The sequence below is a fragment of the Acipenser ruthenus genome, chromosome 4 (genome assembly GCF_902713425.1).
Source record: "Acipenser ruthenus chromosome 4, fAciRut3.2 maternal haplotype, whole genome shotgun sequence".
NCBI classification, from domain to species: Eukaryota; Metazoa; Chordata; class Actinopteri; order Acipenseriformes; family Acipenseridae; genus Acipenser; species Acipenser ruthenus.
In genome coordinates this window covers 76997217-77025028 of record NC_081192.1, presented here as the reverse complement: position 1 = coordinate 77025028, position 27812 = coordinate 76997217, and the positions used below count along the sequence as shown (strand labels likewise).

Here is a 27812-nt window from a genome sequence, read left to right as displayed (position 1 = left end):
AAATTGTAACAAAGTGCACAGGAACAAATTCTCAGTTAAATATATTATGCATATAGAATAGAAGAAGCTTGTATGATGTGTATGTATTTTTTCTATATGGGTAATTATTATTATAATACAGCATGCCTATAGAAGAATATATATATATATATATATATATATATATATATATATATATATATATATATATATATATATATATATATATATATATACCAAATCCCAAACATTGAGCACCTTGCGTTTTTTATGACGTCACATGACTTGAGCTCAATGTTTTGTAACATCAATGTAACATTATGTAGGTCTATGTGCCCAATGAGCTATTGATGTAAAACTTAAACTGAGTTTTTTCATTGTGCATCAGTATAGTTTATGACACTATGAAGCTTTCTTACCCGGAGTCTATTTGAGGTATGTTTTTCAAAGTGTAGACAGTCTTGCTTGTTTCCATCCTTCTGGGTATCCTGTGAAAGATTGGGGAACTGGCGATTTTAAATCTTCATCATAAAACCCTCTGCCTTCATCTACTGTTTCTCAAAGATTGGTGGTTGCCACATGATGAGGCTAGTTTTGCACTTTCATTACTATTAGCAGCGTCCTCTCCTTGTATGTGGGTTGCCTCGCCCTGTATGATGCTCCTGCCTGCGTTAACCTATTTCGCTACAATATAATCATACACATGTATTAATTCTGTATATTAATAAAATAGGGTACAGAAGTACATCATATTCTTGTATAAGCTGTAAAAAGATATCGCCAAATAACTTCCTGTTCATTTAGATATTTCTACATGAACAGGGAGTCTTTTCAAGATCATACATTGAATTTGGAGATATCTCTAAATCAACAGCAAGTTATTTAGAGATATCTCTAAATGAACAGAAAGTTATCAAAATGATCGACCTATCTCTAAATGAACAGGAAGTCTATTTGAGGTATCAGATATCTGAAAATCATTTAAAGACATCTCAAAATGAATTTTAGATATCTCATATAAAGTTCCATCTGGAAATCATGTTCAGATATCTCTAAATGTATTGTAGATATATGATTTAGAGATGTCTAAATATTTCGAGATATCTATAAATTAATGTAGATCTCTAAATGATAATTTGGCTTGCTGTACTTGGAGACACGTGCAGAGTACTATAAATAATAGAACAGACGCACCAAATGTGCAGCAGTATGTAAATAAAAGCTCCTTTTCTGAGCGGTAGTTGATTAAATTGAAGGCTTGTGCCACTTACTCTTCCCGACGTTTACACAGACTGTCGTTGTTCGAGGGGGTGGGGTCTCACTCTTTCCCCGCGTAGGGAGTTCTGCAGAGTGGTGTGTGTTGTGTACTTGTACTAGCAAAGCGGTGATATTTTCTTTTTCCTAATATATTACTGTCCATCAATAACCCTAACCTGTATCTACTGTCCGGTTGTATTACTGACTGTGTGATGGCGGGGACGATCCGGAGACTTGACGAGATTGTTGTAAATCGAATTGCTGCTGGAGAGGTTATCCAGCGGCCTGCAAATGCCATCAAAGAGATGATAGAAAACTGGTGAGTGAAGTGATAACAGACCGTTCTCCTGTAGAACAGAAAAAAATAACATCACCGTGTCCGTTAATTCTAACTACTTAGTATAGAATGAAAATGAAACGATAAAACCAACGATTCCCAATTCAAAACTCTCATCGTATTGTGCAGCATTAAAATTGTGAACTGCAGGGTTTCAATTGTGTGTTTGTGTTTTTAACAGTAACAGTACAGTTGTTGTTTTTGGTGTAACTAAACCTGTCAGAACAATACGAATGCTATTTTTTATAAACTAGACTATACTGTGGCTGTTGCCTATTTTGTAACGTCGAGGCATTAATAAACAAACCAGGCCAACACATTTTAATTGTTCAGTATTTTCAAACACCTGCCTGACAGTTTCTCTGTCCAATATAAATAAGCATGTCGTTAGAATGTGTACTTGACGTGACCATTCCAAGTTTTACTTTTAAAATGGACGTGATGTTGAGGTTCATTTACACTATGTATTTAATGTTTTTCCCCAAATTGTAATTTGGCCGTGTGCTTTTCTTTTTAGAACTTGTGCATCTTTTATACAGTATAGTTTGTTTTCATTTCAGTCTAGATGCCAAATCTACCAGTATTCATGTGACGGTTAAGGATGGTGGACTGAAGCTAATTCAGATCCAGGACAATGGCACTGGTATCCGGGTAAGTATCAGTGGAAGTCGCCAGAATAGTTTCCTGTATCTCAGGGAAGGAAATAGGACTCCTGTTGCATAGTAGTTTCACCCATTTCATATTTTACTATGAGCTTGATTAGCCACAGTGTTTAGGCAATACGCTAAGGTATGTGTTACTAATAGTAAAATCAAGAATGGATCATACTGCTATGCAGTGGGAGTCTTATTTCTGTCCCTTTTTTCTTGTTTTGTGTTTATTTTGTTCTTTATTATTTTTCACATTTTATTGTTTACTTTGATTTTAAATAAATACCCTAACATATTGTTTGTATGTTGCAGAAAGAAGACATGGAAATAGTTTGCGAGAGATTCACCACCAGCAAACTGCAGAAATTTGAAGATCTTGCAGCCATATCTACTTATGGATTTAGAGGGGAGGTAGGCTTAAAAAAAACAAACAAAAAACTACCAATACTATCAATTACTTTTTTGTAAAAATACCTGACTAACTTAAGCCCCTTTCACACTGGTGCTCCTACCCAGGTCGCAGTTATGCATAGTGTGAAACCACATACCCGGGTTGACCCTAGCTAGACGGGTTGGCAGCGACCCACCTCAGGATGTGGGTCGACGCGCTTTGCCCCGGGTAGAGTGAGACAAAATGCATGACGGGTGATTATAAGCAGGTGAAGTAACAAAGAGCCACGTCTGCGTGAAGGTTTCACTTCCGTAAGGCCATTTCTATTTATTCTGTTTAGCCATATAACAAGTCTGCCACCTTGAAATCATGAACAGCTGAAAGGATGGTCATGTGAATGCTACTGCTTCTGGGGCATTGCGTACACACATTGTTGGCTGGCTTCTGTCACCTGCATGACACCTGGTCGTGACGTGGGTAGGGTGTGACTCGGGTAGAGCATGCCAGTGTGAAAGGGGCTTTAAAAAACAATTTAAGTACTAAGCTGCTGGATGTGAAATGGGTAACATAACACAGGTTCTTGTGTTAATTGCAACATTACATTATTTGCAGGCACTTGCCAGCGTAAGCCACGTGGCCCATGTTACTATAACAACTAAAACAGCTGATGGAAAATGTGCATACAGGTAAGGTAAAATCATATTTAATCTCTTATCGTGGTCGCTCCCTTTTTTTTTTTTTTAAACCATAATTGTCCTGAGGCAGTGGAGCTGTTGCCATATGGAATGATCATATTCTGGTTTAGAAGTTTCATGACACTCCTGTATGTGGGCACTAATCCCTAAATGTGTATGCCACCAAACCAGCTTAAAATATATGATTTCAGTGCAGGCTTCTCTGCTCTTATGTGACTACTTAGTGTGTAACCTAGTCTTAGTGGCTTTACATAATATAATATTTTAGCATTGTTTTGACAGTTTATTATGTGATGAACGCATAATATTTTACACATTTGTTAAACATCTGTGCATTTGAAGTGCTTTGAAAAAAAACAAGAAAAGGCAAAACTGTTGCTGTTCCCTTAGAGCCAGTTATTGTGATGGAAAACTAAAGGCACCTCCCAAACCATGTGCTGGAAACCAGGGCACGCAGATTTCTGTAAGTAATTTATAACCATAAAGAAGAAAAAAAAAACTGTACATTTTAAAATTGGCTTTTGGGCTACTAATGAAAGAAGCATTATGATACTTTTAAACCATTCGTGTAAATTGTTTGTGACGTGCTGTGTGCGCAGGTTGAAGATCTTTTCTACAATGTGTCGACGAGGAGGAAGGCACTGAAAAGCGCAAGTGAGGAATACTCTAAAATAGTAGAGGTAGTCAGCAGGTGAGTGTTCATGATTTTCCTAAGGTCATCTCTGAGAAATCTAGTAGTGTGTTTTGTATAAAACAATATTGATTAGATTGTAACACTGTAGACCTGTATACAGGACTAATAAAGAGAACTCCTCTAAACTGCCGACCACTCTAGTAGTATAATGTAGATGATTCCACTTAAAATGGCAGAGCAGTAAACTAATATAATATCCAGTTATGTGTCTGTGCCTATTTTACACTTTTTCAGTATAAGAAACTGAAACTAATGGGAAATGATAGGGCTTTTTTTTTGTTAATGTACTTAGTGCTTAAAGGTATACTGTAATCATTGATTTTGATGTGAATATCTACCTTTTTTATCAATTTTTTTGCAGATATGCTATACACAACTCTGGTAAAAGCTTTTCTGTGAAAAAGGTATTGTTGTATTTGTTCATTGTACTTTTTTTACTTTGATAAAACTACATTACTCTTCTGGATTCAACAAATAAAAGCGGTATATCATGGTTGATATTGATTTCCCCTGTTATGATTTACATTCATCTGAATTTCACTAGTTGCTGAATTTTGTAAGAGTAGTTTCTTTGGTGGGAATTTAAATTTGTGAAATCCAAATTGTCTGCTCACTAAAAGTGTTTATTTTTTTTAATGTATTTCCAGCAAGGGGAAACTGTTGCAGATGTTAGAACACTAGCAAATGCTTCAACCGTGGACAACATCCGAGCAATCTTTGGGAATGATGTTTGCAGGTAGAGGGAGAACTAGAAGTTGGTTTTCGTACAAATACTGTCATGCAGTGCGCTGGAAAATTATTATTTTCCTTTTTTTCTCAACAGGGAGTTAATTGAAGTGGGTTGCGAAGATCCGAATCTGGCTTTTAACGTGAAAGGCTACGTCTCAAACGCAAACTACTCTGTGAAGAAGTGTATCTTCTTGCTTTTCATTAACCGTACGTATTGCTGAGGCCATCAGGAAAACACGTTTGTGTTTCTCCGTTGGGTCTTTTTTTATGAGCAATCGTAAAAAATGTGTCAATATTATTGATAAACTAAAAATGGTAATTTGGTAATTTATAAAATGCAATTTATCCATGTTATTATTTTGTTGTTGCTGAGACCCTGTAAGTTAGATGTGAGTGAAGAAGCCAGCAAATACTCTGCAGGATGTGAGGTCAATCTGACTCTGTTTTCTTCCACAGATCGTTTGGTTGAATCCAGTGCTCTGAAGAAGGCCATAGAAGCCGTTTATGCAGCTTATCTCCCAAAAAACATGCACCCCTTCTTGTATCTTAGGTAAATATGGACAGGGTGTAGTTAGGATAGTGTTTTTCAGATGTTTGCTTTGAATTTAAGTTTGCTCCCCCCAAATAGGATACTGAGGTCACTGTACAGGCCATATTGACGCTGCAATTGTTTGTTAATTTGAAAAAAACAGAAGTTGGCACAGCAAGCGGTAGCTAAAAAAGTGTTGCTCTGATGGCTTATGATCCATTTATTCATCCATCCATCCATCCTGTAATTCACTAGAGAACTGACAGTTTCAAAAGCACAGGTTTTACTTTCTTACAGTGATTAGTCATGAAAGGTTTGTTAACTGTAATTCTAAAATCCTTAAGTGGTAATAGCAATTCCTAAAGTTACAGTTGAAATCTTGGTAGCTGTAGAAATTGTATGTCATTTTATGTCTTTCTTTCTTTTTTGCACACTACCAATGTTTTTGGCAGCCTGGAGATTGCCCCTCACAACATTGACGTGAATGTACACCCCACTAAACACGAAGTGCATTTCCTGCACGAGGACAGCATCGTAGAGAGCGTGCAGAAGCATATTGAGAGCAAACTGCTGGGATCCAACTCCTCCCGCACATACTTCACTCAGGTACACCAGCACCACACCTGAAAGTCTATAGGATTTAGGACAGCCAGTACTTGGGTACAATAAAAAATGTCTTTCTGATTGCTACTAGGTTTCAGTGGAATTTGGTTACAGATAAGCAGGAGATGGCAGAATAAAACACTTGGCCCTATTCACAAAGCTTTAACTCATTTAAAAAAAAGTGTTTTTATAAGAATAAAAAAAAAAAAGTTAGATATCCATGAAACTGCCCATAACAGCCTCATCTCGTGCAGTTTCAGAGGACCGTGAAGCGGAGCTGTTTTGGCTGCTTGGAATGATATCTAAACACAAGATAAAATGTGCTGGAATTTTGGCAAGTCTTTCACTGTGATTGGTTGATTTCTGATATGCGATTTATCACGAAAACAAAAAAGTTAAAGTTTATGGCTAGGTATGTCAATCAGATTGAAGTGAAATCTAAATTACGTAAGGAAAGAACAGTCCTAGTTCTAGTCCTAGACAAAAAATGTGTCATTCTGATATACTATTAACTATATCTAACCACACTTTCAACATACATTTCTAACAGGCTTGGTGGGGAAAATGCAAAAAACTGTTCTCAGTTTTGCTTTTTCTTTCTGTTCTCCCTTCAGACTTTGCTGCCTGGCCCTGCCATCTCCTCTGGTGATATCCTAAAGCCAGCCTCCTCCAGCTCAGCTGCAAGTGCCAGTGACAGAGTGTACGCTCACCAGATGGTGCGCATGGATTTTCGGGCTCAGAAGCTGGACGCATTTTTACAGCCGGCAAATAAGACTCAGGCAGAACCCTCAGAGCTGGCGGTGTCTGAGAGCGGCTCATCCAGGCAGCCAGAGCAACGCGACGTGGACATGCAAGAGCTGAACGACGAAGACTTGATAGCTGGCATATCCGAGGATCTGGATATTGAGGACTTCATGGGCGATGTGAAAGAAACAGGAGACTCAGAAAACTCCTCTTTACTGAACCCTCCTCCTCGGTATGGATATGTGATATCTTGTAACAATTGTAAGTCGCCCTGGATAAGGGCGTCTGCTAAGAAATAAATAATAATAATAATAATATGTGTTTGTATTAATATCTTAATCCAAAATCTCAGAGATACAATCATAAACCCTTAAAAACATGGCTGCACCCTGGACAATTATTGTATTTTGTAGGCTCACTTAAAAACATCAAAATCTTGAGGGATTTTTTGTATATATATTCATATATTCCCCCTGCCCCACAGTAAAATGTTTTCATATATTACACTGACTTAATTTACAACACTCTAATTCAAACTTGTATTTGTAAGTTCTCTTGTAAACTATTATACTTTCTCTCTCTCTACCCCTCTCAAGCCCTTTTTAATAAGTTTGTTTGTGACAATGGAAAAGGTTGTCTGGGGGAGGAAAGGTTCACAGTGTTCCTATTGTGTTTTCTAGGAAGCGGCACAGGGTGGGTTCAGATGTGGAAATGAAGGATGATGAGGGGGCCAGCGACACGACTGCTGCCTCTGTGCCGAAAAGGCGCATTATCAAGCTAACCAGCATCAAGGAGCTGAGGCGTGAAATCAGCGACCAGGCACATAAAGGTCAAAGTTTCATCTATTTAGTATGTTTGTTTCATGAGACCACATCATAACAAGATCCATACAGCAAAAATTGTGTTTATGAAACTTTGGATGGTCTGGAAATAATCTTACTCAAATGGCCCCTTGTCACAAAGACGGCCGGAGTGGGTGGCGTCAGACCAGAAGCAGGAAATAAACAGACAGAGATTTGGGGTTTGGTGAAGCTGAGCGAATGCTTTCGCTCAGCATTTAATAACAGAACAGAAAATAAAAGGTTTGAAACAACAAAAACACAGGGCACGGCACTTTCGCCAAAATAAACAGACAAACAAAACGGACTACACAGACAAACAAACACGGTGAGCAGATACTCTAACTATTTACTTTTACAATTTACAATTACCTCCGTCTCCAATCCCGTTCTCCACTCACCGAACACCTAAACCTGAGTGACAGAAATGTGCATCTATATATACTGTTGTGCTGGGATTCAATTACTAATTAATTATTCACTTGAATCCCAGCACGTGAATTAATTCTGTGCAACCCCGTGCTCACATATTACATTTAACCAGCACGTGAAGTGATTTGTGCTCTCCTCGTGCCTAAATACAAATCTACACTTTTTAAATACACGTGAAACACAGACCCGTTTATATCCTGTGTACCAATGACTATACACCAACATTAACACACGCACGCAACACACAACACATAACACACAAATACACACAGGGGCGGGGCGCATTGCCACACCCCTTTACACCGTTAAGCTGTGAGCAATGGTTTTGTGCTCTTACTGTTGCCAGATAGGAGCATAATAAACGTACTGATCTTCTGTGTATTTCTTTCTGCAGGCCTCCAGGAGATGCTGCAGAATCACTCCTACGTGGGCTGTGTCAATCCACAGTGGGCACTGATACAGCACCAGACCAAACTCTACCTTCTCAACATCACTAAGCTCAGGCGCGCACATAGTACCTTCCCACAGTTTAAATCCTGGAACCAGATTTTTATATGCTGTACATTACAGCAGTATTTAGATGCTTCACTGTTTTATTTTATTTTTTTTAGCTCATATTAAGACTCCATATTATTATTTGTTTATTTAGCAGACGCCTTTATCCAAGGCGACTTACAGAGACTAGGGTGTGTGAACTATGCATCAGCTGCAGAGTCACTTACAATTATGTCTGGGTACAGCCCATTCCTTTAACCACTGGACCACACAGCCTCCTAGAAACAATCTCCCCGTCGGGGAATTCAACCCCGGTCTCCCACTATACAAACGAGGAAGGCACACCATAGTACCATGTGCAAGTGGTACAGTACTTTGGTATTTTAAATCCAGTTGGCTGATACCCCACTGAGATTACTGCTATTAAAACCAGGCATTTCTTTAGATATATCGCAACATACTTTAAGTACACCAAATCCATTTTTGTATTTATTTTTATTTATTTATTTATTTATTTATTTATTTTGTTTTAGCCAGGAGCTGTTTTACCAGATCCTGATATATGACTTTGGCAATTTTGGAGTCCTTAGGTTATCTGTAAGTATGCTTCTTTTACAATCCTAAAGCATGTTTGGTGAAAGCAGTTCCAGTACTTTTGAAAGTTGCTGCATAACCCTTACTGTAATAGCTTTGGGGACAGTTTAACTGACACCACCCAATCTTCATTGTTGGGGTTCTCCAGCAGGATATTGTGGAGTTTAAATATAGTACGTTGTGTGCTACACTTACAATTCTTTTATATAATATGGGAACCTCAATTGAATTGGCACTTATTTTTAAGGCCAGAGTGACTTTTTTAAAACAAGTCCCCCCACATTTGGGCAGCAGTATGGAGTAGTGGTTAGGGCTCTGGACTCTTTACTGGAGGGTCGTGGGTTCAATCCCAGGTGGGGGACACTGCTGCTGTACCCTTGAGCAAGGTACTTTACCTAGATTGCTCCAGTAAAAAACCCAACTGTATAAATGGGTAATTGTATGTAAAAATAATGTGATATCTTGTAAGAATTGTAAGTCGCCCTGGATAAGGGTGTCTGCTAAGAAATAAATAATAATAATAATAATATCCAAGAACTAATTCCATGCACGTCAAATTCTTCCATATTATCAAGTGTTTTTTGCATTAAGGATCAATGAAGCCTGATACTTCCAAGAATACATTTCCAGAAATGCATGCTCATATCACAAAATCCATGCCAAAATAATTGAATAATAGACAGTAATGCTTTATTGTTCTTGTTCTTATTTTTTTTTACATGGCAGACCCCTGCTCCCTTGTATGATCTGGCCATGTTGGCACTGGAGAGCCCTGAAAGTGGCTGGACTGAGGAGGACGGTCCCCAAGAGGGGTTGGCACAGTATATTGTTGAGTTTCTCAAGAAAAAGTCTGAAATGTTGTACGATTATTTTTCAATGGAAATTGATGAGGTCAGTGGGGGGAAAAAAAAAAGTTTCTGCTCTAACTGTTTGTTTTTTTATTATTTATTTAAACTCTGAACCAATATCAGAAAAGAGGAACTTTATGCAGTTCAGCTCTCGGACCAATAGGATCAGAAATTGCTGTTTAAACAAATCAAATCCATAAAACAAACCAACAAAATATTTATGTAGCCAATTTAAGTTGTCTTTGATAAGAAACAAATATAATCTATAACTGCATTTGTAGGGGATTGTAATTCTCATTGGAATTATTGTGCTGCTTACAGTATTTGGCCACAAGGTGCTGCAAGGTGCTAAGTAAAAAGCAAACCCCATTAGAATCACAGCAGTGCTTTTAATGTGAATGGTTTTGCTTTATTAAAGTGATGTGTGCCCCATTGACAGGAGGGGAACCTTGCTGGATTACCATTGCTGTTAGACAATTACATCCCTGCTTTGGAGGGACTGCCCATGTTCATCTTGCGGCTAGCCACAGAGGTATGAAAGTTGGTATTATTTTCACATTAAAAAAAAAATGTTTTGTATATATTTGCCCCTGGCGTAAATGCACTTTTAGTAATGGGGTCAGATAATTAACTTCAAATGGCTTTTAAATGGTTGTTTTACATTTCCCCAACTCTTTATGGTGTTTGCAGTCATTTTGAATGGTTGTGGGTTCTGTTGCTGCAATATTGAGCTTGTCTAGAGAGAGAATTATAATAACTCAATTCTGGTAGTTGACTTTCCAATGACCAAAACAAAAGGTGCATAAATGAAAATTGTGGAAAAGTTATTCTCCAGCAAAAATAATGTAACCTACTGGCCAGTTAATGAACAGGAACATGATGAATTATCAATCCAGTGAGCTACAGAATTGATATAACTTTTCAAAACGTGGTTTTTATTTTAGAATTGTGTTTTTTTTTTTTTTCAGATTAACTGGGATGATGAAAAGGAGTGTTTTGAGTCTTTCAGCCGGGAATGTAGCAGGTTTTACTCCATCAGAAAACAGTACATTCTGGAGAACCCAGGTGTACTTGAACAGCAGGTATTCCTTTCACATTACTTGTAGACTGTAACTGATCAATCCACTGCGCTGTTAATGCTATCAATAGGGTTTAAGGTGCTGATTTGACATGACGGGTCAATTGCACTGAACTGACAGTAAGTTAGTATGGAGGACAGGGCTAACAATAGTCTGTAAGATTGTACCAGTTGCAATGAACTAAACCTCTCCAGATAGTCTGCAGGTGGATGTTAAAGGTGATCTCAATTGCAGTGAATACAATAGTGCGCTTTCCATCCATTTATCGAGTGAGTTTATAAGTTACTTGGTAAAATTGCTACAAAAATAGTAGTGACATAAGCGGGAAAAAATGGTTTTCCATCCACTTCAAATTCTAGCGAGTCAAAGGGAATTCCCAGTGACGTTTTGTGATGTCATAGCCTAATTTTCATGTGTCGCTACGTTTTCAGGTTATTCGCAAGAAGTATACTCGCTAGATGATTTTCCATAATTTTTTTTTTACTTGCTCGCTAGTGTAGCGAGTATATTCTACCAAGTTAAGCTCTTAAAAAAAAAAAAAAATCAATGAACGTTGGCCCTGTTTCACAAAACCAACAATAAAATGTACATCCCGTATGGGGAAAACTTAACCTGCAGTGAGTGTCAAAAATGATGTAAATAAGTGTTGCATGCGTAAAAGGTACTTACAAAGGTAAAGGTATAAAACCTGCAGCATTGTTTTCACATATTTTCCCACTAGTTTAAAGGTTGGGAGAAAATAATTACTGAATAAAGAATAAAAACATTAACAAATTCAGACATTATTTCTCAGTTTGTGTTATTATTGCGTACATCTGAAATGATACAAAATAATGCTGACAGTTCTCTCATTTACAAATTGCAGTCGAGGGTGGGGTGTTTACTGAGTAATTTATTTTTAATTAATATCTTTAGCAAAAGGTGACGCATTCAATAAGATTTGCTTGTGTGATTGACAGGCAAATCAGCGCATTTTTGGCAGTGACTTCTGATTGGTTTATATTGGGAAACCCCTGATACAGTCCATATATGGATAGTATTCATCACATGATTTGAATTAATGTATAATATGATTCAGAAGGAGTCCCTAAAATAGTCTAAAAATAAAACCACCTCTAGCGAGCGAGCTTGTCATGCGAGTAAAAGTTGACTTAAACCATTTTCGCATGTATTTTCTTATTCGCATTTTACCGAGCTTAAAAGTTGGATGGAAAAAGGCCAAATGTAACGGCCGTCTGCCCTCGAGAGGTGTGTAAAACAGGTATAATTAGTCCAAAGACAAAGTTCATATGAGCAGCACTGCTAAATGTATTCCCCAAAAACTGGTAATTATGTTATAACTACCAGATAATAATTAACTGTATAAAAATTCAATGAGTGAAATATTTCATAATTTAATCTTAACAATTCAATAAATGAATTTGAAACTATATCACTAAAACTTTTATTGATGTATATGAAGTATTTCATTCCCGTAATTACTCATAAGATATGTGTAAGAATACTATAATCGCCACACCTGAAAATTGTATGGAGATTAAATCCTTCTGAGTGTTATCCACAGTTGCAACGCAATCCTTGCAGTTAACTATATATATATAATTAGTAACACAGCTTCTCTGTCGTCGGCTTGTTTGCCCTTTAAAACACAGAACTGCACAATGAAGCACTTTCGTGCACTTTTATTACAAAACAAAATAAACAAACAAAACAAAAATCTAGCTCAAACGTAGAGCCTACCTTCACTTTAACAGGTCCCTGACTAACACAGAGGACAGCTAAGCCGTTTACCTGTCAACACTCGCTTACAAAACAGTTTACCTTCTTTTTAAACAGCCAAACACTTCTCATACCAGCTCCCTGGTGATCTCTCTCTGTAATGGAGCTGGAAGCTCTCTTTTATAGTCTGTGGCTGTTCCCAATCAACACCAGTTACCTAGTTTGGGAACAGCCACATTCTCACATGTTTTTGGCAGGGAGAGGAATTAACCCCATCCCTGCCAACCACCACCAACACACAAACATCACCCAACTATTTACATGCAGAGCCCTTTCTGTGTTACAATATATATACAGTGCCTTGCAAAAGTATTCAGACCCCTGACCAATTCTCTCATATTACTGAATTACAAATGGTACATTGAAATTTCGTTCTGTTTGATATTTTATTTTAAAACACTGAAACTCAAAATCAATTATTGTAAGGTGACATTGGTTTTATGTTGGGAAATATTTTTTAAGAAAAATAAAAAACTGAAATATCTTGCTTGTATAAGTATTCAACCCCCACACATTAATATTTGGTAGAGCCACCTTTCGCTGTGTCGGAGTGATTTTGGCCCATTCTTCTTGGCAGATTTGCTCCAGGTTGTTCAGTTGGTTGGACGACGCTTGTGGACCGCAATTTTCAAATAGTGCCACAGATTCTCAATGGGATTGAGATCAGGACTTTGACTGGGCCACTGTAGGACATTCACCTTTTTCTTGAGCCACTCCAATGTTGCTTTGGTCTTGTGCTTGGGATCATTGTCCTGCTGAAAGGTGAATTTCCTCCCAAGCTTCAGTTTTTTAGCGGACTGAAGCAGGTTCTCTTGCAGTATTTCCCTGTATTTTGCTCCATCCATTCTTCCTTCAATTTTAACAAGATGCCCAGTCCCTACTGATGAGAAGCATCCCCACAGCATGATGCTGCCACCACCATACTTCACTGTAGGGATGGTGTGTCTTGAGGCATGGGCAGTGTTAGGTTTGCGCCACACATAGCGCTTTGAGTTTTGTCCAAAAAGCTCTATCTTGGTCTCATCTGACCACAAAACCTTTTCCCACATCACAGCTGGGTCACTCTCATGCTTTCTGGCAAACTCCAGACGTGCTTTCAGATGGTACTTTTTGAGTAACGGCTTCTTTCTTGCAAACAGGACGAAATTTCAGTGTACCATTTGTAATTCAGTAATATGAGAGAATTGGTCAGGGGTCTGAATACTTTTGCAAGGCACTGTATGTATGTATGTATGTATGTGTGTGTGTGTGTGTGTGTGTGTGTATATATATATATATATATATATAATTTTTTTTTTTCTTTAATGTGTAATTCGGAACACATTTAGTTGTCATTATGAAATTCGAACCCAAATATTAAAAAATGAATCTTTTCCTTTTGAGAATGTAATACACATGTACTGCATTGTGATACACCTAGGTAATATTTGGTCACCTATTTTGTGAATTCCCTTAATGTACTGAGCAACTTCAGTGTTTACATATATAAATATATATGTATATATATAAGTAACAAATTAATGCACTTACCTGTTGCCAGTTTTCTGATACAAAGCCCATCTCTTCAATGTTACAATTGACTTGTTTAACCATCACAGCCTGCATGGTGTTTTTTTTGTTTGTTTTTTTTCTGGCATGGCAAATCAGTCTGACTTTATTGTGCACTGCAGTTACACAGCGCTTCCTCCAAAAACAAAGTGAACGAGACAAGGCACGCTAATGTAAAAGTTAATCATCAATTTTAGATACTGTGATGCATTTTTTTTAAAAATCTGTGATCTTTAGTTGCTTTTGTGCATTTTCATTTGCAACTGAACTGTGACATTAAGGCCTTATCGAGAACAATATTCTGCAATTTTGAAGACTGACATTGGATACTGTTTTAATTCTGTTTTTTTAAAAATATTTTGTTAAATTGCATTGACTTTTACATTTTAAGCAGTTCTGTGCATGGGTAACATTTTGGTTTCATTGTGTTGTGTCATTAATGGGGAATTGTACATACTTCTACAATATGTACCGGATTTAAAAGTATGTACTGTGTTACAGTTCACGTGTCCAGTTGTCCCTTTTGGCAAGTGATATTTTCAGAATGATATCATTCTGAATTAAAAAACTACTTCTGTTGAAAATATAGTACTGTACCAACAAAACCAACTATAGTACATCCAATGGAAGCCTACTTATTTTAAAACACAGCCCATTCAGCTTTGTATTTTTGACATTGTATCTTTTTTGTGTTCCCTGAAACAATGAATGTTTTTTTTCTTTTACTGCTGTGTTATTCCCCCAACTCACGAGTTAATAAATTTCAATGAAAGAGTCAACGTCTCCCTGTACAGGTCCTCAAACGCAAGTCATATTTTTTCTTTCTGTATAAAATGTGTGTGTGTGTGTGTGTGTGTGTGTGTGTGTGCACGGCAGGGGGTTGTTTGGGTGGTAGGGGGCAGGTTACAACGTGCTCACCTACATACACGTCAAAGCAGATGAAATAATCAGATATGCGTCACACTTGTTTAACCGTCACTGAAGTCAAAATTTTATAGGGTCGGATATGTGAGTACTGACTATGCTACATATTGCTGGCGTTTCTGATTTCTCAGTCTGGCTTTGGGGTTACACTATGTGGTTTTGTGGAATACAGTGTGAAAATATATTTGAATTAAAAAGTAAATGCATTTGAATTTCTGTCACTTATTCTGAAGCATTACCCACTTTTTGTCTTTCCCTCTAGACTGAAGCGCTTGGGTCAAGTGGGGCATCGTGGAAGTGGACTGTTGAGCATGTTGTTTTTAAAGCCTTCCGAACACTTCTTGCCCCTCCTAAACACTTTACAGAAGATGGGAGTATTCTACAAATTGCTAACTTGCCAGATCTTTACAAAGTCTTTGAGAGGTGCTGATTTGTTTTCTCTTGAGAAAGACGGTGGTATTGAATGCTGTTTTAGGGTCCTCTTCACAAAGCCTAAAAAGTCAGTTTTGATGGAGTGTGCATCTCAGTAATACTTTTTCATGATATTCATGTATATGTCACCGTGCCTAACATCCACCGTATGTATATATAAAATATAAATTGTATGTATGTGCGATAGGTCCCTCCGTGTATCCCCCAGATTCTCTAAAAGATTATTTTATCATAATTGTAAAAGCAGTTATCTAGTTAGAGTAAAAATGAAAGTTTGACATGTATGTAGCCACTACAGACAGCCCATTTAAGTCCCTTTTACGATAAATTGTGCCAGGGTTAATCACAATTGGATAACTTGTTCTTTAGTAAATATGGGTGTCTTCAGGGATATGAATCCCCAATAGGGGATAAATACTTGTGAATGAAAGCTTTGTGAATAGTACCCATAGTTCTTATATAAAATTAAAGTGATTTGATTTTTTTTTTTTTATACTCAATGTAGTTTAAACATGCAACTTGTGATACCGTGTTCTTTTGTATTAAACATATTGTGTACATAGTTTAAAAATTAAAAATAAAAGTATATATTTCAAGAGTGTACTAGTTTATTTAAGTAATTTAATTGGAACTTGGTTTAAGTGTTAATAAAGGGCCGGTTAACAGGCTGACACCAAGTCAGAGATCCAATGACCACTAGAACAACACTCTTTATTCATAGCAATACTATTGGCATTAGTTCAAAAGTGATCTGTGCCACTATGAGTCAGCCCTCACACATTGCCATTACAGTACTTGCTAAAGATAGCACATGAATAAAAGTACACATGCATAGCTTTTTTTCCCCTCATATAGCCCAGTTTTAGTACCCTAACGTGTATCATCTATGGAAAAGGGTTTCCACCTTTTTTTTTTATTTTTTTTATTTATTTTTATTTTTAAAACTACCCCTTCGGTCTGACGTTTCAGCTCAAGTACCCCTTTACAATTTTCACTCTGAATGGTACCAGAGTTGCAATAAAAGGTAGACTAATCCGATTGATGCATTCCCAACCCCCCCCCCCCCCCCCCCCTACAATTTATATCATAACAGTTTGGGACTGACAAACTGCTGGTTTAGGACAGAATACCAAAAACAGTAGGCTTGATTCTTAATTGCATGTCTCTGGATGCACAGAATTAAAAGAGTATTTGGGAATCTCTTTGGAAACATGTATTTGTTTTTTATTCAGCAAATAGAAATAGTTACCCTGTAAATGTTTATCACGTTACAATTTACTTCCCATTTCAGCATAATTGTGTGTGCCATTTAAAATGTTTACAATATCAAAAACATCAAGATAAAACTAAAACAACGACGAACATTGATAAACTTCTTTATTAAAGCCAATATCAAAAATATGCAAAGGGATTCTGTATAACTTTGTCGCTTTGCACTTTCTGTAGACTCTTTTGTGGTTTCTTCCTTCATTTATGACAAGTTGAAAACAGCAAAGACCATGAGCAGCACAGAGCGCTCTCCAGAGGCAGAATCGCCAGACGCCTGCTTCACCCACCTATATCAGAGTGGAAATTCACGCAATCGAAATCACGCATGCGTACAGGTGGAAAGTACGTACGTGATAGATTCTGTGGTATATATATTTTTTTTTTTTCATCTGCGGTTCAGGGCAACTTTAAACATTTGAACTGCTAAACAAAAATAAAATATTTAAAACACAATGGTTTACAGATAATACATATTAAAAAAAAATCAATTCAAGATCATTATATTCTTTTACTTTTATTTTTGCATTTCTCAGTCATCCTCGTACACCCAGTTGGAAACCCCAAATCTGTGGTATTTTGTTAGAATACTCCTTGCCAAAAATATTAGAAAATCACCAAGCACCTTGTTAAGTGTAATGAAATACTTTAGTTTACAATCTGGATCAAAAAACAGATAAGGAACCCGTATTAATAATATCCTTTTCTTGGCCACCTGAATTTTTCAAATTACAATTGACTTGTTTAACCATCACAGCCTGCATGGTGTTTTTTTTTTGTTTCTTTTTTCTGGCATGGCAAATCAGTCTGACTTTATTGTGCACTGCAGTTACACAGCGCTTCCTCCAAAAACAAAGCAAACGAGACAAGGCACGGTAATGTAAAAGTTAATCATTAAACAGTTTTAGATACTGGGATTTTTTTTTAAAATCTTTAGTTGCTTTTGTGCATTTTCATTTGCAACTGAACTGTGACATTAAGGCCTTATCGAGAACAATATTCTGCAATTTTGAAGACTGACATTGGATACTGTTTTAATTCTGGAAACTGGTGTTATTTTTTTGATCTTTTGTTAAATTGCATTGACTTACGTTTTAAGCAGTTCTGTGCATGGGTAACATTTTGATTTCATTGTGTTGTGTCGTTAATGGGGAATTGTACATACTTCTACAATATGTACTGGATTTAAAAGTATGTACTGTATTACAGTTCACGTTCCAGTCCTTTTTGGCAAGTGATATTTTCACTCATATTCTGAATTAAACTACTTCTGTTGAAAATATAGTACTGTACCAAGAAAACCAACTACACTACATCTAATGGAAACCTACTTATTTTAAAACACAGCCCATTCAGCTATATATTTTTGACATTGTACCTTTTTTGTGTTCCCTGAAAAAACGAATGATATGGGTGGGTGAAGCAGGCGTCTGGTGATTCTGCCTATGGAGGGTGCTCTGTGCTGCTCATGGTCTTTGCTGTTTTCAACTTGTCATATAATGGAATACTAACTAAATCAGTGAAGTACAATCTTTCTGCATTTTTAGAAGTTACTTATTAGGTGCAGCTGCATTAACAGCAATAGCAGCTAGTTGAATTTGGAGAAAATGTATTGTTAATCAGATTATTCTGTCTTTTATTGCAACTGTGGTACCATTTAAGGGGTACTTGAGCTGAAACCTTCAGATACAAGGTACAGTTTAAAAAAAGAATGAAAACCATAATAAGCATATCTATATATCCTAAATCGGGGATAAGGAAGCATAATTGTCAAGTACAGCTGAAAAAAACACGCAAAAAATATTTGGAAGTGAACACAATACAAATAAAAACCTTCCTCTTCTTTATAAAGTGTCTGTTTAATGTTTTAGCTGCCCCGGTCACAAACTTTTTGTGCTCCTGAGACTAAACCTGCTTAACAATCAAGCAGTAAAAAATACAGTTTTAGAAAGTACAGCACAAAGTGTTTTTTTTCATCTCCTTTTTTCTTGCTGTCACATACCCACAATTAAGGTCATACATATCCTGTCTGAAATCTGAAAACTAAGATGTGCCATCCATCACCCATGCAAAAAAACATCCACATTTATATACAGTCCTTAGTCATTTTTACATTTTTCTTTCAAGAAAAAAAAAAAAAAAATTTAAAGTAAATTGTCTTAACCATTGAAACTTAACATTGTTTATTGTATCTATTTTTTTCCAACTGCACACTATGTTAACTACATAATTTGTACCAGTATTATTTTATAAACCTCGTTTGCCCCATGTAAAAGGCACTTGCAGAATGTGTGCAGGGTATGAGCAGCCATTTATTTATATTATAATTGAGAAGCAATATAGTATCCCCTTGAATTCATGCAAGCCATCCAAAAACAAAAAAAGTCCAAGCACCCAGCATCATCCAAGCAGCAGGGAAAAATACAAACTTTTAGTGAATCAACTTGATGTATAAAGCTCTGAGGAAAAAAAACAACTTGCATTTCCCTAGCAAATCATAGAAAATACATACCCCACCTCTGTAATCTAAGAATCAAGCTGCTAAACTAAGACAGGTAAATAAAAGTTCACAATTCTCATACACAGACATTGAATGGACAATGCTTTCATTCATATAAATTACAAAAGAAAAAAGTCTGCCAGTATTTTGCTATAAAACTAGATCATTATTCATGAACACGTTCCAAGGTGTTCCAAAGTGTTTGTGCTGATGTGAAAAGTTTATGACACGAAGGGCTTGTTAATTTAAGTTGCAGTGCGTTGCTCTCTTAGCGGTTGCTGTCTCTGTCTCCACCCTTTACTGCTGTGACAGAATAGCATTCCTGTTAGCTTTCATCTTCTCTAATCGCTTCACTAAGTGGCTATTGGTCATCTCCATCTCTTCTATCTTGTCCAAGGATGTTCTCAACTAGTGAGGAATAAGAAAGAGTCAGATGCATAGCTGAAACACCATATTGTGTCTGATTTGAACACATATTCAGAAAGATAGAGCAGGGACATGTTAAAACCAGGAATCATGTAAAAGTCGTGACACTGACCCACAATAGATATGCATACTTGTGCTATGGAATGCTCATTCCATGTTTCATCATTGCAATGAGCAACGTAGACATATCGGCTATGTCTATAGCCCTTCAGGAAAACAAATGAGAATTAAAGAAAAAAAAGAAATATTTTTTATGCTGTGGAAAGGAAGCATGCACAATCTGTTACTGATAAATCATGAACAACAGAATAGCTTAATGTTAATCTGGAGAACTGTGTTTCAATCAGGCTACTATTATTATTTGTTTATTTAGCAGACGCCTTTATCCAAGGCGACTTACAGAGACTAGGGTGTGTGAACTATGCATCAGCTGCAGAGTCACTTACAACTACGTCTCACCCGAAAGACAGAGCACAGGGAGGTTAAGTGACTTGCTCAGGGTCACACAATGAGTCAGTGGCTGAGGTGGGATTTGAACCGGGGACCTCCTGGTTACAAGCCCTTTTCTTTAACCACTCGACCACACAGCCTCCTATGTAATAATTCTTAACTACTATGTAATACTTCTTAAATCCAATGAGTGGTGTCAGTGTATCTGCCACTTGCATACACAAATGTTAAAAATAATAATAACAACAACAACAAAATGAGTATAACAGTTACAGTTAAACATAATTCCTTGTTGAGGTGTACTTACCTCTCTTTGAAGTTTCCTCTTTTCTGCTTTTAGTTCATCCTCGATTTTTTCTGAATTCTCACTTGCCGCTTTGTACCGAGACACCTGCCCTTCAAGTCTGTTTATCTGCAAAATGTAAAAATATGTAGTATTGCTATAAAAAATACTTAAATCTTTAGGAGCAAAAGAATACAACAATTATTTTATTGCTACATACTTCCAGTAGCAGCAAAAAATACTACAGAGAGCAGGTGTGAGAGGCAAAGACTTCAAAAAACACACAAAAAATGTACTTATTAAAAAAAGTTAAATATTAAGTAATTTAAAGCAAAATAGATTTCTGGTGAATACAGACATCAATTTTGAACCTGAATCTAATGGGTATGAAAACAGTAGGCCAACAGTCCAACCAACTATAATACAGTTACTCTAGCACAGTTTTGTTACTTCCAAAGCAAAATTATTAGTAATTTTGTGATTTAGAAATCATGTATTCTCAGTGATTTAATGTAACCATCAAAAAGAAGAAAATATGCCATGCTGTTGTGTCTGCAGAATTAACCCACTGTCGACTCATAAGTGGATATTAATGTTAAGTACAGTAAATCCTTATAGGGATTTATTTTCTCATAATTAAGTTCGGGACGATACCCCAACCTCACAGGAGTCTGTGCCATCAGATGGTAACAAGCAAGTCTCTTTGCACCACAGCAGCCTATAAGCCTAACTGTAAAATGACAGCGCACATCATTGAAACTACTTACGTTTTGTTCCATTGTACATATTTCCTGTTCTGCCTTGGAGAGCTTAAACTTGTATTCACTTATCTGTCTGTTGGCATCTCCTGAGAGGAGAACATTAAAGAACGGTTACACAGACCTGTTTGGTTTAACAAACAAGCAAAAAACACCTTGCAGCTCTAAACCTTTGCATTCATAAGCAAATAAATATAGAATGAATGAATATGCTGCAATCATTGACTCATTTGGAGTGGGTTTATCAGTTTGCAAGGATCCACTGTTGAGACAAAAGTGAATGGACTCCGTAATAGTCAGAGGTAAACTAAATGCCTGATTACCCCACAAATACATCATTTACAGTTTTAACTTCAAGGCTTTATGAAATGCTCTACTTAGTAAAAATGTTAATCCAGCCCAAGTCTTGCATCTGTGTCTTGCAAATACAATGGAATTTAAAGCTTACAGGGTTCCTGTAACACATTCATTCCACTCCAGTATCTGAACTGTGATTTTTATAAGCAGCTTATGAAACCTGACAATCAAAATTGATTTTAAAAACTTTAATCTGTGTCACAAATTAAACAGATCACAGCATGAATTTCCTTTCATAACATTACTTTTTTTCTTCTCTAAAACAGTACTATGATTTTTTGCAACTTCCAAATGCCTGTCAATTTATGTGTGTTCATGTAAGTATATGCTCATATAAATCTCAATTTAACAGTTACTGTTTAATAAAAGGTACACCAGTACATTAGTAACATACAGTACACCCCTTGCCACAGCAGCAAATACAAAATTAGAGCTATCAAGATCATGAAAATGTAGATTGTACATACATGAAGACAAACAGACAGGCATATCCTTATATCCCCAGATTCTGTTGTTACTCTTTATAACTTACTGGTTAACAAAACACAACAAGAAAAGCAAATCTGTGAAATATGTGTTAGTCCCTCTCTTATATCTGCTGGGAAGAGATTTGCTTCCCAGCAGAGGGTATCTAACTGCGTGTATGTTATGTACGCTCAAGTAAAAAATAAAGTAGAATTCACAATCAAGTTAAATGAACTACAAGCTATTTAGTAATGGCCATCAGATTCATACTTTGAAGAACACAGTAAGAATTGCTCAGGTACGTACTCTGCATTTCAATGAACTGCAAGTCTGTGCCGTTCTCAAGGCGCTCTCCGTCTGTTAACACGCTCTCGATCTTGGAGCTCTTCTGACGTTCTTCATCCAGCTGCATTTTCAGCTTCCTGATCTGGTGATGAAAGCAAATAAAGAAAAACTCAATAGTTTGACGATTTCCTTATGGAATTATAAAAGGTTTACATCAAAATAATTAAAGAAGTTCCATGCAATAGTGGTAGAAAACGCATTTAAACGTTCCGTAAAACAGGTCTTGTGTTCTTAAAAAAAAAAAAAAAAAAAATGTAATTACAGATCTTTAAAATCATAGTTACCTGGGCTATCAGTTCTTCCTTTTCATCAGCAAGTTTTTTTAGCCTGACATCTAAAAGATGTAAAAAAAAAAACTAAATAAACAAATAAATAAAAAATTATATATATATGTACATATGAAAAAGAAAAATGTGTTAGCAATTTGAAGTTTCCACAATAAAATAATAGCTTTACTACTCCATACGTTTTCAAAGGGGATTTCGTGTATGTGTGTAAATAGATGGTATACACTCAGAACGGGCAAGTCATGTAACTGCCCCCCTTGTGATAACAGGCTGCATGCACATAAGCACGCTTTCTAGGTGCACGAGATCATTCCTACTGGAACATCTGCTAATGTCTCCACTGGTGACTGGGGCCAGCGATTGCTTGTGTACCCTCTATTACAGCACATCTCATAGAAGCTGGATACGATACAAATCCAAGACAATCAAAATGTGTTATAATCCAGAAAGAGACAGATATTGATCCTTCCAGGCTGACTATGTAGTTCCCTGAATACTGCATCTTCTCAAAGCCCTGGGCAGTGCAGCTTGTGGTTGTGTCAGCGCCACTACCAGAAGGGGGAGTTCCATGAACAGCGAGAAAAAATTATATTCTGGTACATACACACGTGCATACACACTTGTACCTTAAAGTATAAATCAAGTATATAAACCAATAAAATAATATAATATAATATAATAATATTGGCTTGAATATTTTAGTTTATTATGATTATTACTATTACTATTGTTTAAATGTTTTTATTTCAAGCCCCAAGTTCACAGTAGGAAAGCTGCAACAGCATACCAAATTCACATTGAGCAGCTGTGCAGTTAGTCTTGTATATTACTAGAGTATACTTAAGTAAAGGTTGTGTACTTGGGCAATACAAAAACACTAGTGTGGGTAAGTAGACTGTATACCTAATGGTCCTTCTCCTGCAGATTCAAGAACCTGAGCAGCTTCTTGCGTCACCACAGTTATTGCACCAACCATGGGTTCATGGTTTATATCACCATTTGGCATGCCTTCTGGGATAATCACCAACCCATGTTTCTGAGGAGAAAACAACATGTTACTGAGTCAAGGGTTTTGTTCATGCATACAATTAAAAACCAGGAGAAGCAAAACTTTTTCTGATTTAATTTTGTTATGGAAATGTTTGATTGCTAAAAAAAAAAAAAAAGCTTAAAAATTGCTGGTATGCTCATGGACTAAGGAAATAAGAGAAAATATGTTTGTCTCTGTTTAAGATCACATATAATGGCAACTAAATATGTTTGAAGCTTTCTCATTCGGATTTGCTAAAACAGTCGCAGACAAAAGTATTGCCACCCTACACTTAGCATAAGATAGTTCAAGAAAACATGTTAAATACAAGAATTCTGTGAACATTAGCCACCAATTAATATGACAAAGACCAAAATACACAACTTTTGGTAGTTTAACAAACAATCTTTATCAAAAAAACAAAACCACTGAAGCAATTTCAAATATTTGTTTGTGACAAAAGTATTGGCACCTTTACATTAAAAGTCTGTACAAATGTAATATAACAAATTAAAATATATATTCATCGATTGAAAACCATGACACAGTAACTAAGTGGCATTATAGAGTCAATCGACAGAAAAATAGGTCATTATTTTCAATATCTTCTGAAGAAGAATGTTTTGGCAACACAACAGATGATGGTCAAGACAAAGGAGTTGGATTCATGTTAGAGAAAAGCACTCGTAGCAAACTACAACAAAGGAAATGGCCATAGAACAGTATCAAAGAAATCTGGAACACCAAAATCAGCAATAATCAAGAAGTACCACAGAACAAATTCAACTAAAACGCTTAGATGTGGGCATCAAAAGAATTACAGGGACAGCAGGTAGGAGAACTGTCCGAGCAGCAACAAAAAAAAATCCAAGATTAACAGCCAAGGACTTGAAGCATCAGGTATAATAGTTTATGAAAGAACTGTACAAAGGCACCTAAACAGAAAAGTTGTGTTCATGAGACTATAATACAACTTTTCCCCAAAAAATGGAACACAGTATTGGAGAAAAAAAAAAGGGAAAGCCTGTTTCAGCAGTTCAGGGACTGGAGACATCCATGTGATTGAAGACCAAATGAATGCAGCCATGCATCAAAACATTCTACAAAGTTCAATGACACCATCTGCTCGTAGGCTGATTGGCAGACAGTTCATCTTCCAACAAGACAATGACCCAAAGCATACGGTTAGGTCAACTCTGGAATTCTTGAAGAAAACAAAATATACAAATTCTGTAATGGCCTTCACAATCACCAGATCTGAATCCAATAGAAATGCTTTGGACTGATCTGAAAAAAGTGGTAGCCAAGCATTGTGTATCCAATCTGTCTGAGCTGAAGGAAATATGCAAAACAGAATGGGCAAGATTTTACCAACAAGATGTAATATACTGGTTAAGAATTATCAGAAATGTCTGAAAGCCATAATAAAAGCAGAAGGAGTAAACACAAAATATTAAAAGCAGGGGTGCCAATACTTTTGTCATGAACAAAAACTTTAAATGAAGTTTGTTTTTTGATGAAGATGATTAGTTAAATTAATAGAAATTGCGTGCTTTGTATCTGTTATCTTGAATTATGGTATAATAAGCGTAGGGTGCCAATACTTTTGTCTGCGACTGTATGAAGTTTACAAATAACAGAATAGTTTTCATTGATATATACTGTATAATGGTACTTGAAATAAGGGTTTAAAGCAATTCAAAACAAGTGATGTCAATTTCAGAACCTTGTCGACAGTACAAGCCATAAAAACAGTCCAAGTATGACATGCATTACTAACACAAAGTCTTTCCATCAATGCACTACTTTGTAGACAATTAGAGCAGCTAACTGTCCAAGACTGTTACTGTACCTGTTTCTGTAAATTACAAATTTATGTAAAAACAGCTTTGCTACTTTGGAGAGGCAATATGACCTAGATCACGTCCACAGCATCTGCTGAAATGCTAGCTTATAGAGTGCTCCCTTATTATTCTGCAAGGCGATTTCACTTGTAAATGTAATTCTCATTATTATAAGGCAGAGCACATACAGCACGGTTTAGTCCAGTGAATGCTGAGGAAGGTTAAAGGCCTCTACACACCAGACGCGATGCGACAAGTGAAACTGCAGCGATGCAACAAAATTAATATTAGTTATACTTTTGATAAGTATCTTTCACACCACAGGCTTCCTGATCCTTTGATGAAAGTTCAGAGATTTCTAAGATGAGTTTGAAACCCCCCCCTGCTGAACCCATGTGGCCGAGAGGGGAACCCTCCATAAATCAACTAATTAAAAACCTTTGAGTGTCAAAATGTTTACATTACCAGCCCCAAGGTGTTCACCTGAATTTGATTGTTTTCAAAATTGACTCGGTTAGGCAATAGTCCAGAGGTTAAATGAGAGCAGAAGGAAAGACAGTGTACAAGAAGCAAGTGATCCTGAAGGAGGTTGCGATGTTAAATTGCATTAGCTTTGTATTGAGAAACGTTCTGTTTAATTATAGAGCTTCAGAATGCCAGTTTGCTTATCAGGCTATAAACCACTATTTGTTTTCAAAGCAGCAGCAGGATCTTCATAGCCTTCCTAGCCTGTGGGAAGCCCCTATGACATACCTCTCCTGTCTTCATATTTCCACTGAGGACAGCCAGCTCATCTCTGAGCTCATCTCGCTCATTTCTAATGCAGTCAAAGTACTCTTTCTGCCTCTCTAGGGCCTAAGACAAGGCAAGAAGCAGGGGGAAAAAGAGTGGCACAGAGAAAGAGGATATCAAATGCAGAAGAGATAAAGAGAAAAAACAGAGCAGGCTGTGATGAATTTGGTGGGAAGAGATTCACACAAGAGGAAAACCATTAATATATATCTATAAGGGACTCCACACCATGTTAATTGCATTCATTTTAGAACACACCTACAAAAAACTTAATGCAAGGCAACCAAAATAAGTAATAAATCACACACATTCTGAACATGCAGACATGTTTTGTGTTCCTCAATTAAAGATGACAGTCTTTTATAGAAACAGAATGAGGTTATGTGATTTTTAGAGTTGTCATTGGCAACTGATCTAACACACTGTTTTGATGATCTAATACAGGCAATGGATTCTCAAAAAGAATAAAAAAAAAACTGCTGTTACCAACTTCCTGCAATAATGAGTCATGCAACTTTACTTTTTAAAGGGCTTATGTATCTATTTCAAGTTCTGTTCTGGGACGCATTGGTTTGTTTCCAAACTCAACAGTTTACAAATTAAAATAAGACTTTGTTAAATAAAAACTGATGGAAGCTGTCTTTCCAAACATGCATTTAAAACCCACAGTATGTTGAGTATGGATTTTTGTCATGCACTTTAAGAGTAATATTTAAAACTGCTGTCATTTGCATTATTGGCAAGTTAAATTCTAGCATCTAAAACTCTGTATCATGTAATAATAACTTGCGATAGACTGCTGCAAAAATGTCGAATTAGCTTTTAAAAAATGCAGTTGATGGTCAAATGCTCTGCTAGTCTGGCAACTGAGCTAGCAGAGGTGTCACATATTCTTCAAGGGTGTACATAACCCAACTGTCGCACAATAAACAGGCACTGTAGATGACACATCAAACTACACAGTTAGCATACAACCCCAGACAATTTTATCTAAACCGTTTACGCTTTAGGCCATTAGCTAAAATGGCAAATCACTGCCTTCCGACCTTAATTAGAAGTTATGTTTCCACTAGCCAAGCAAGTTAAGATGCCTCATAGGGATGCAATTCACTTATGATCACTGATCAGTTCCGTTTCTTATCAACTCTTTTAGCTGTCTTTGACGGGCAATGTTTGGTAAAACCGAAATGAAAGTTTAAAACTGAACAGCATTTGTGCAGCCAAAGGAACGGTGCATAGCATGATGCACATGATACAGTGTTAATGTTTCACTCATACTAATGTATTATATAATTTGACGTCATTTAGAAAGAATGCATTAAGCAACATTTATTTTCCCGGTACCTTCATTGTTGCTGTGGTCGGTTGGAAGTGGCAAATCACGTGCAAATAATAAAATAAATAAATAATAAAAAAAAAAACTGGTATTGA

At 36.6% G+C, this 27812-nt stretch overlaps 2 protein-coding genes across 23 annotated transcripts in view; one reads left to right on the top strand and one right to left on the bottom strand.

The window, feature by feature from the left end:
* Positions 1–1208: 1208 nt before the first annotated feature.
* On the top strand, positions 1209–16179 carry LOC117399390 (DNA mismatch repair protein Mlh1-like). Of its 3 annotated transcripts, none has more exons than XM_033998504.3 (19): positions 1210–1555; positions 2134–2224; positions 2536–2634; positions 3227–3300; positions 3700–3772; positions 3909–4000; positions 4365–4407; positions 4651–4739; positions 4827–4939; positions 5189–5282; positions 5714–5867; positions 6479–6840; positions 7289–7437; positions 8274–8382; positions 8908–8971; positions 9695–9796; positions 10256–10348; positions 10785–10898; positions 15409–16179. In XM_033998504.3, the coding sequence occupies exons 1-19, from the start codon at positions 1449–1451 to the stop codon at positions 15574–15576; spliced, it is 2190 nt and encodes a 729-aa protein (XP_033854395.1). In that variant the 5' UTR covers positions 1210–1448; the 3' UTR covers positions 15577–16179. The 3 variants fall into 3 exon arrangements, 2 of the variants coding, with proteins under 2 accessions (XP_033854395.1, XP_033854394.1); XM_033998503.3 differs by having other exon boundaries at positions 9695–9859; XR_009328535.1 differs by lacking the exon at positions 15409–16179 and having other exon boundaries at positions 1209–1555; positions 9695–9780.
* Positions 16180–16937: 758 nt separating this feature from the next.
* Positions 16938–27812, bottom strand: part of LOC117400365 (leucine-rich repeat flightless-interacting protein 2-like) — a 76846-nt gene continuing 65971 nt past the window's right edge. For 17 of the 20 annotated variants that reach the window (XM_059022823.1, XM_059022827.1, XM_059022824.1 and 14 more), the window contains 7 exons: positions 26343–26444; positions 23619–23751; positions 22713–22762; positions 22390–22510; positions 21271–21350; positions 20528–20632; positions 16938–19752 (listed from right to left, as the gene is read on the bottom strand). In XM_059022823.1, the coding sequence (XP_058878806.1) occupies positions 19642–19752; positions 20528–20632; positions 21271–21350; positions 22390–22510; positions 22713–22762; positions 23619–23751; positions 26343–26444 (702 nt within the window). In that variant the 3' untranslated portion in view covers positions 16938–19641. The remainder of the gene's footprint in view (positions 19753–20527; positions 20633–21270; positions 21351–22389; positions 22511–22712; positions 22763–23618; positions 23752–26342; positions 26445–27812) is intronic. The other 3 variants (XM_059022831.1, XM_034000213.3, XM_034000214.3) reach the window with 1 other exon arrangement.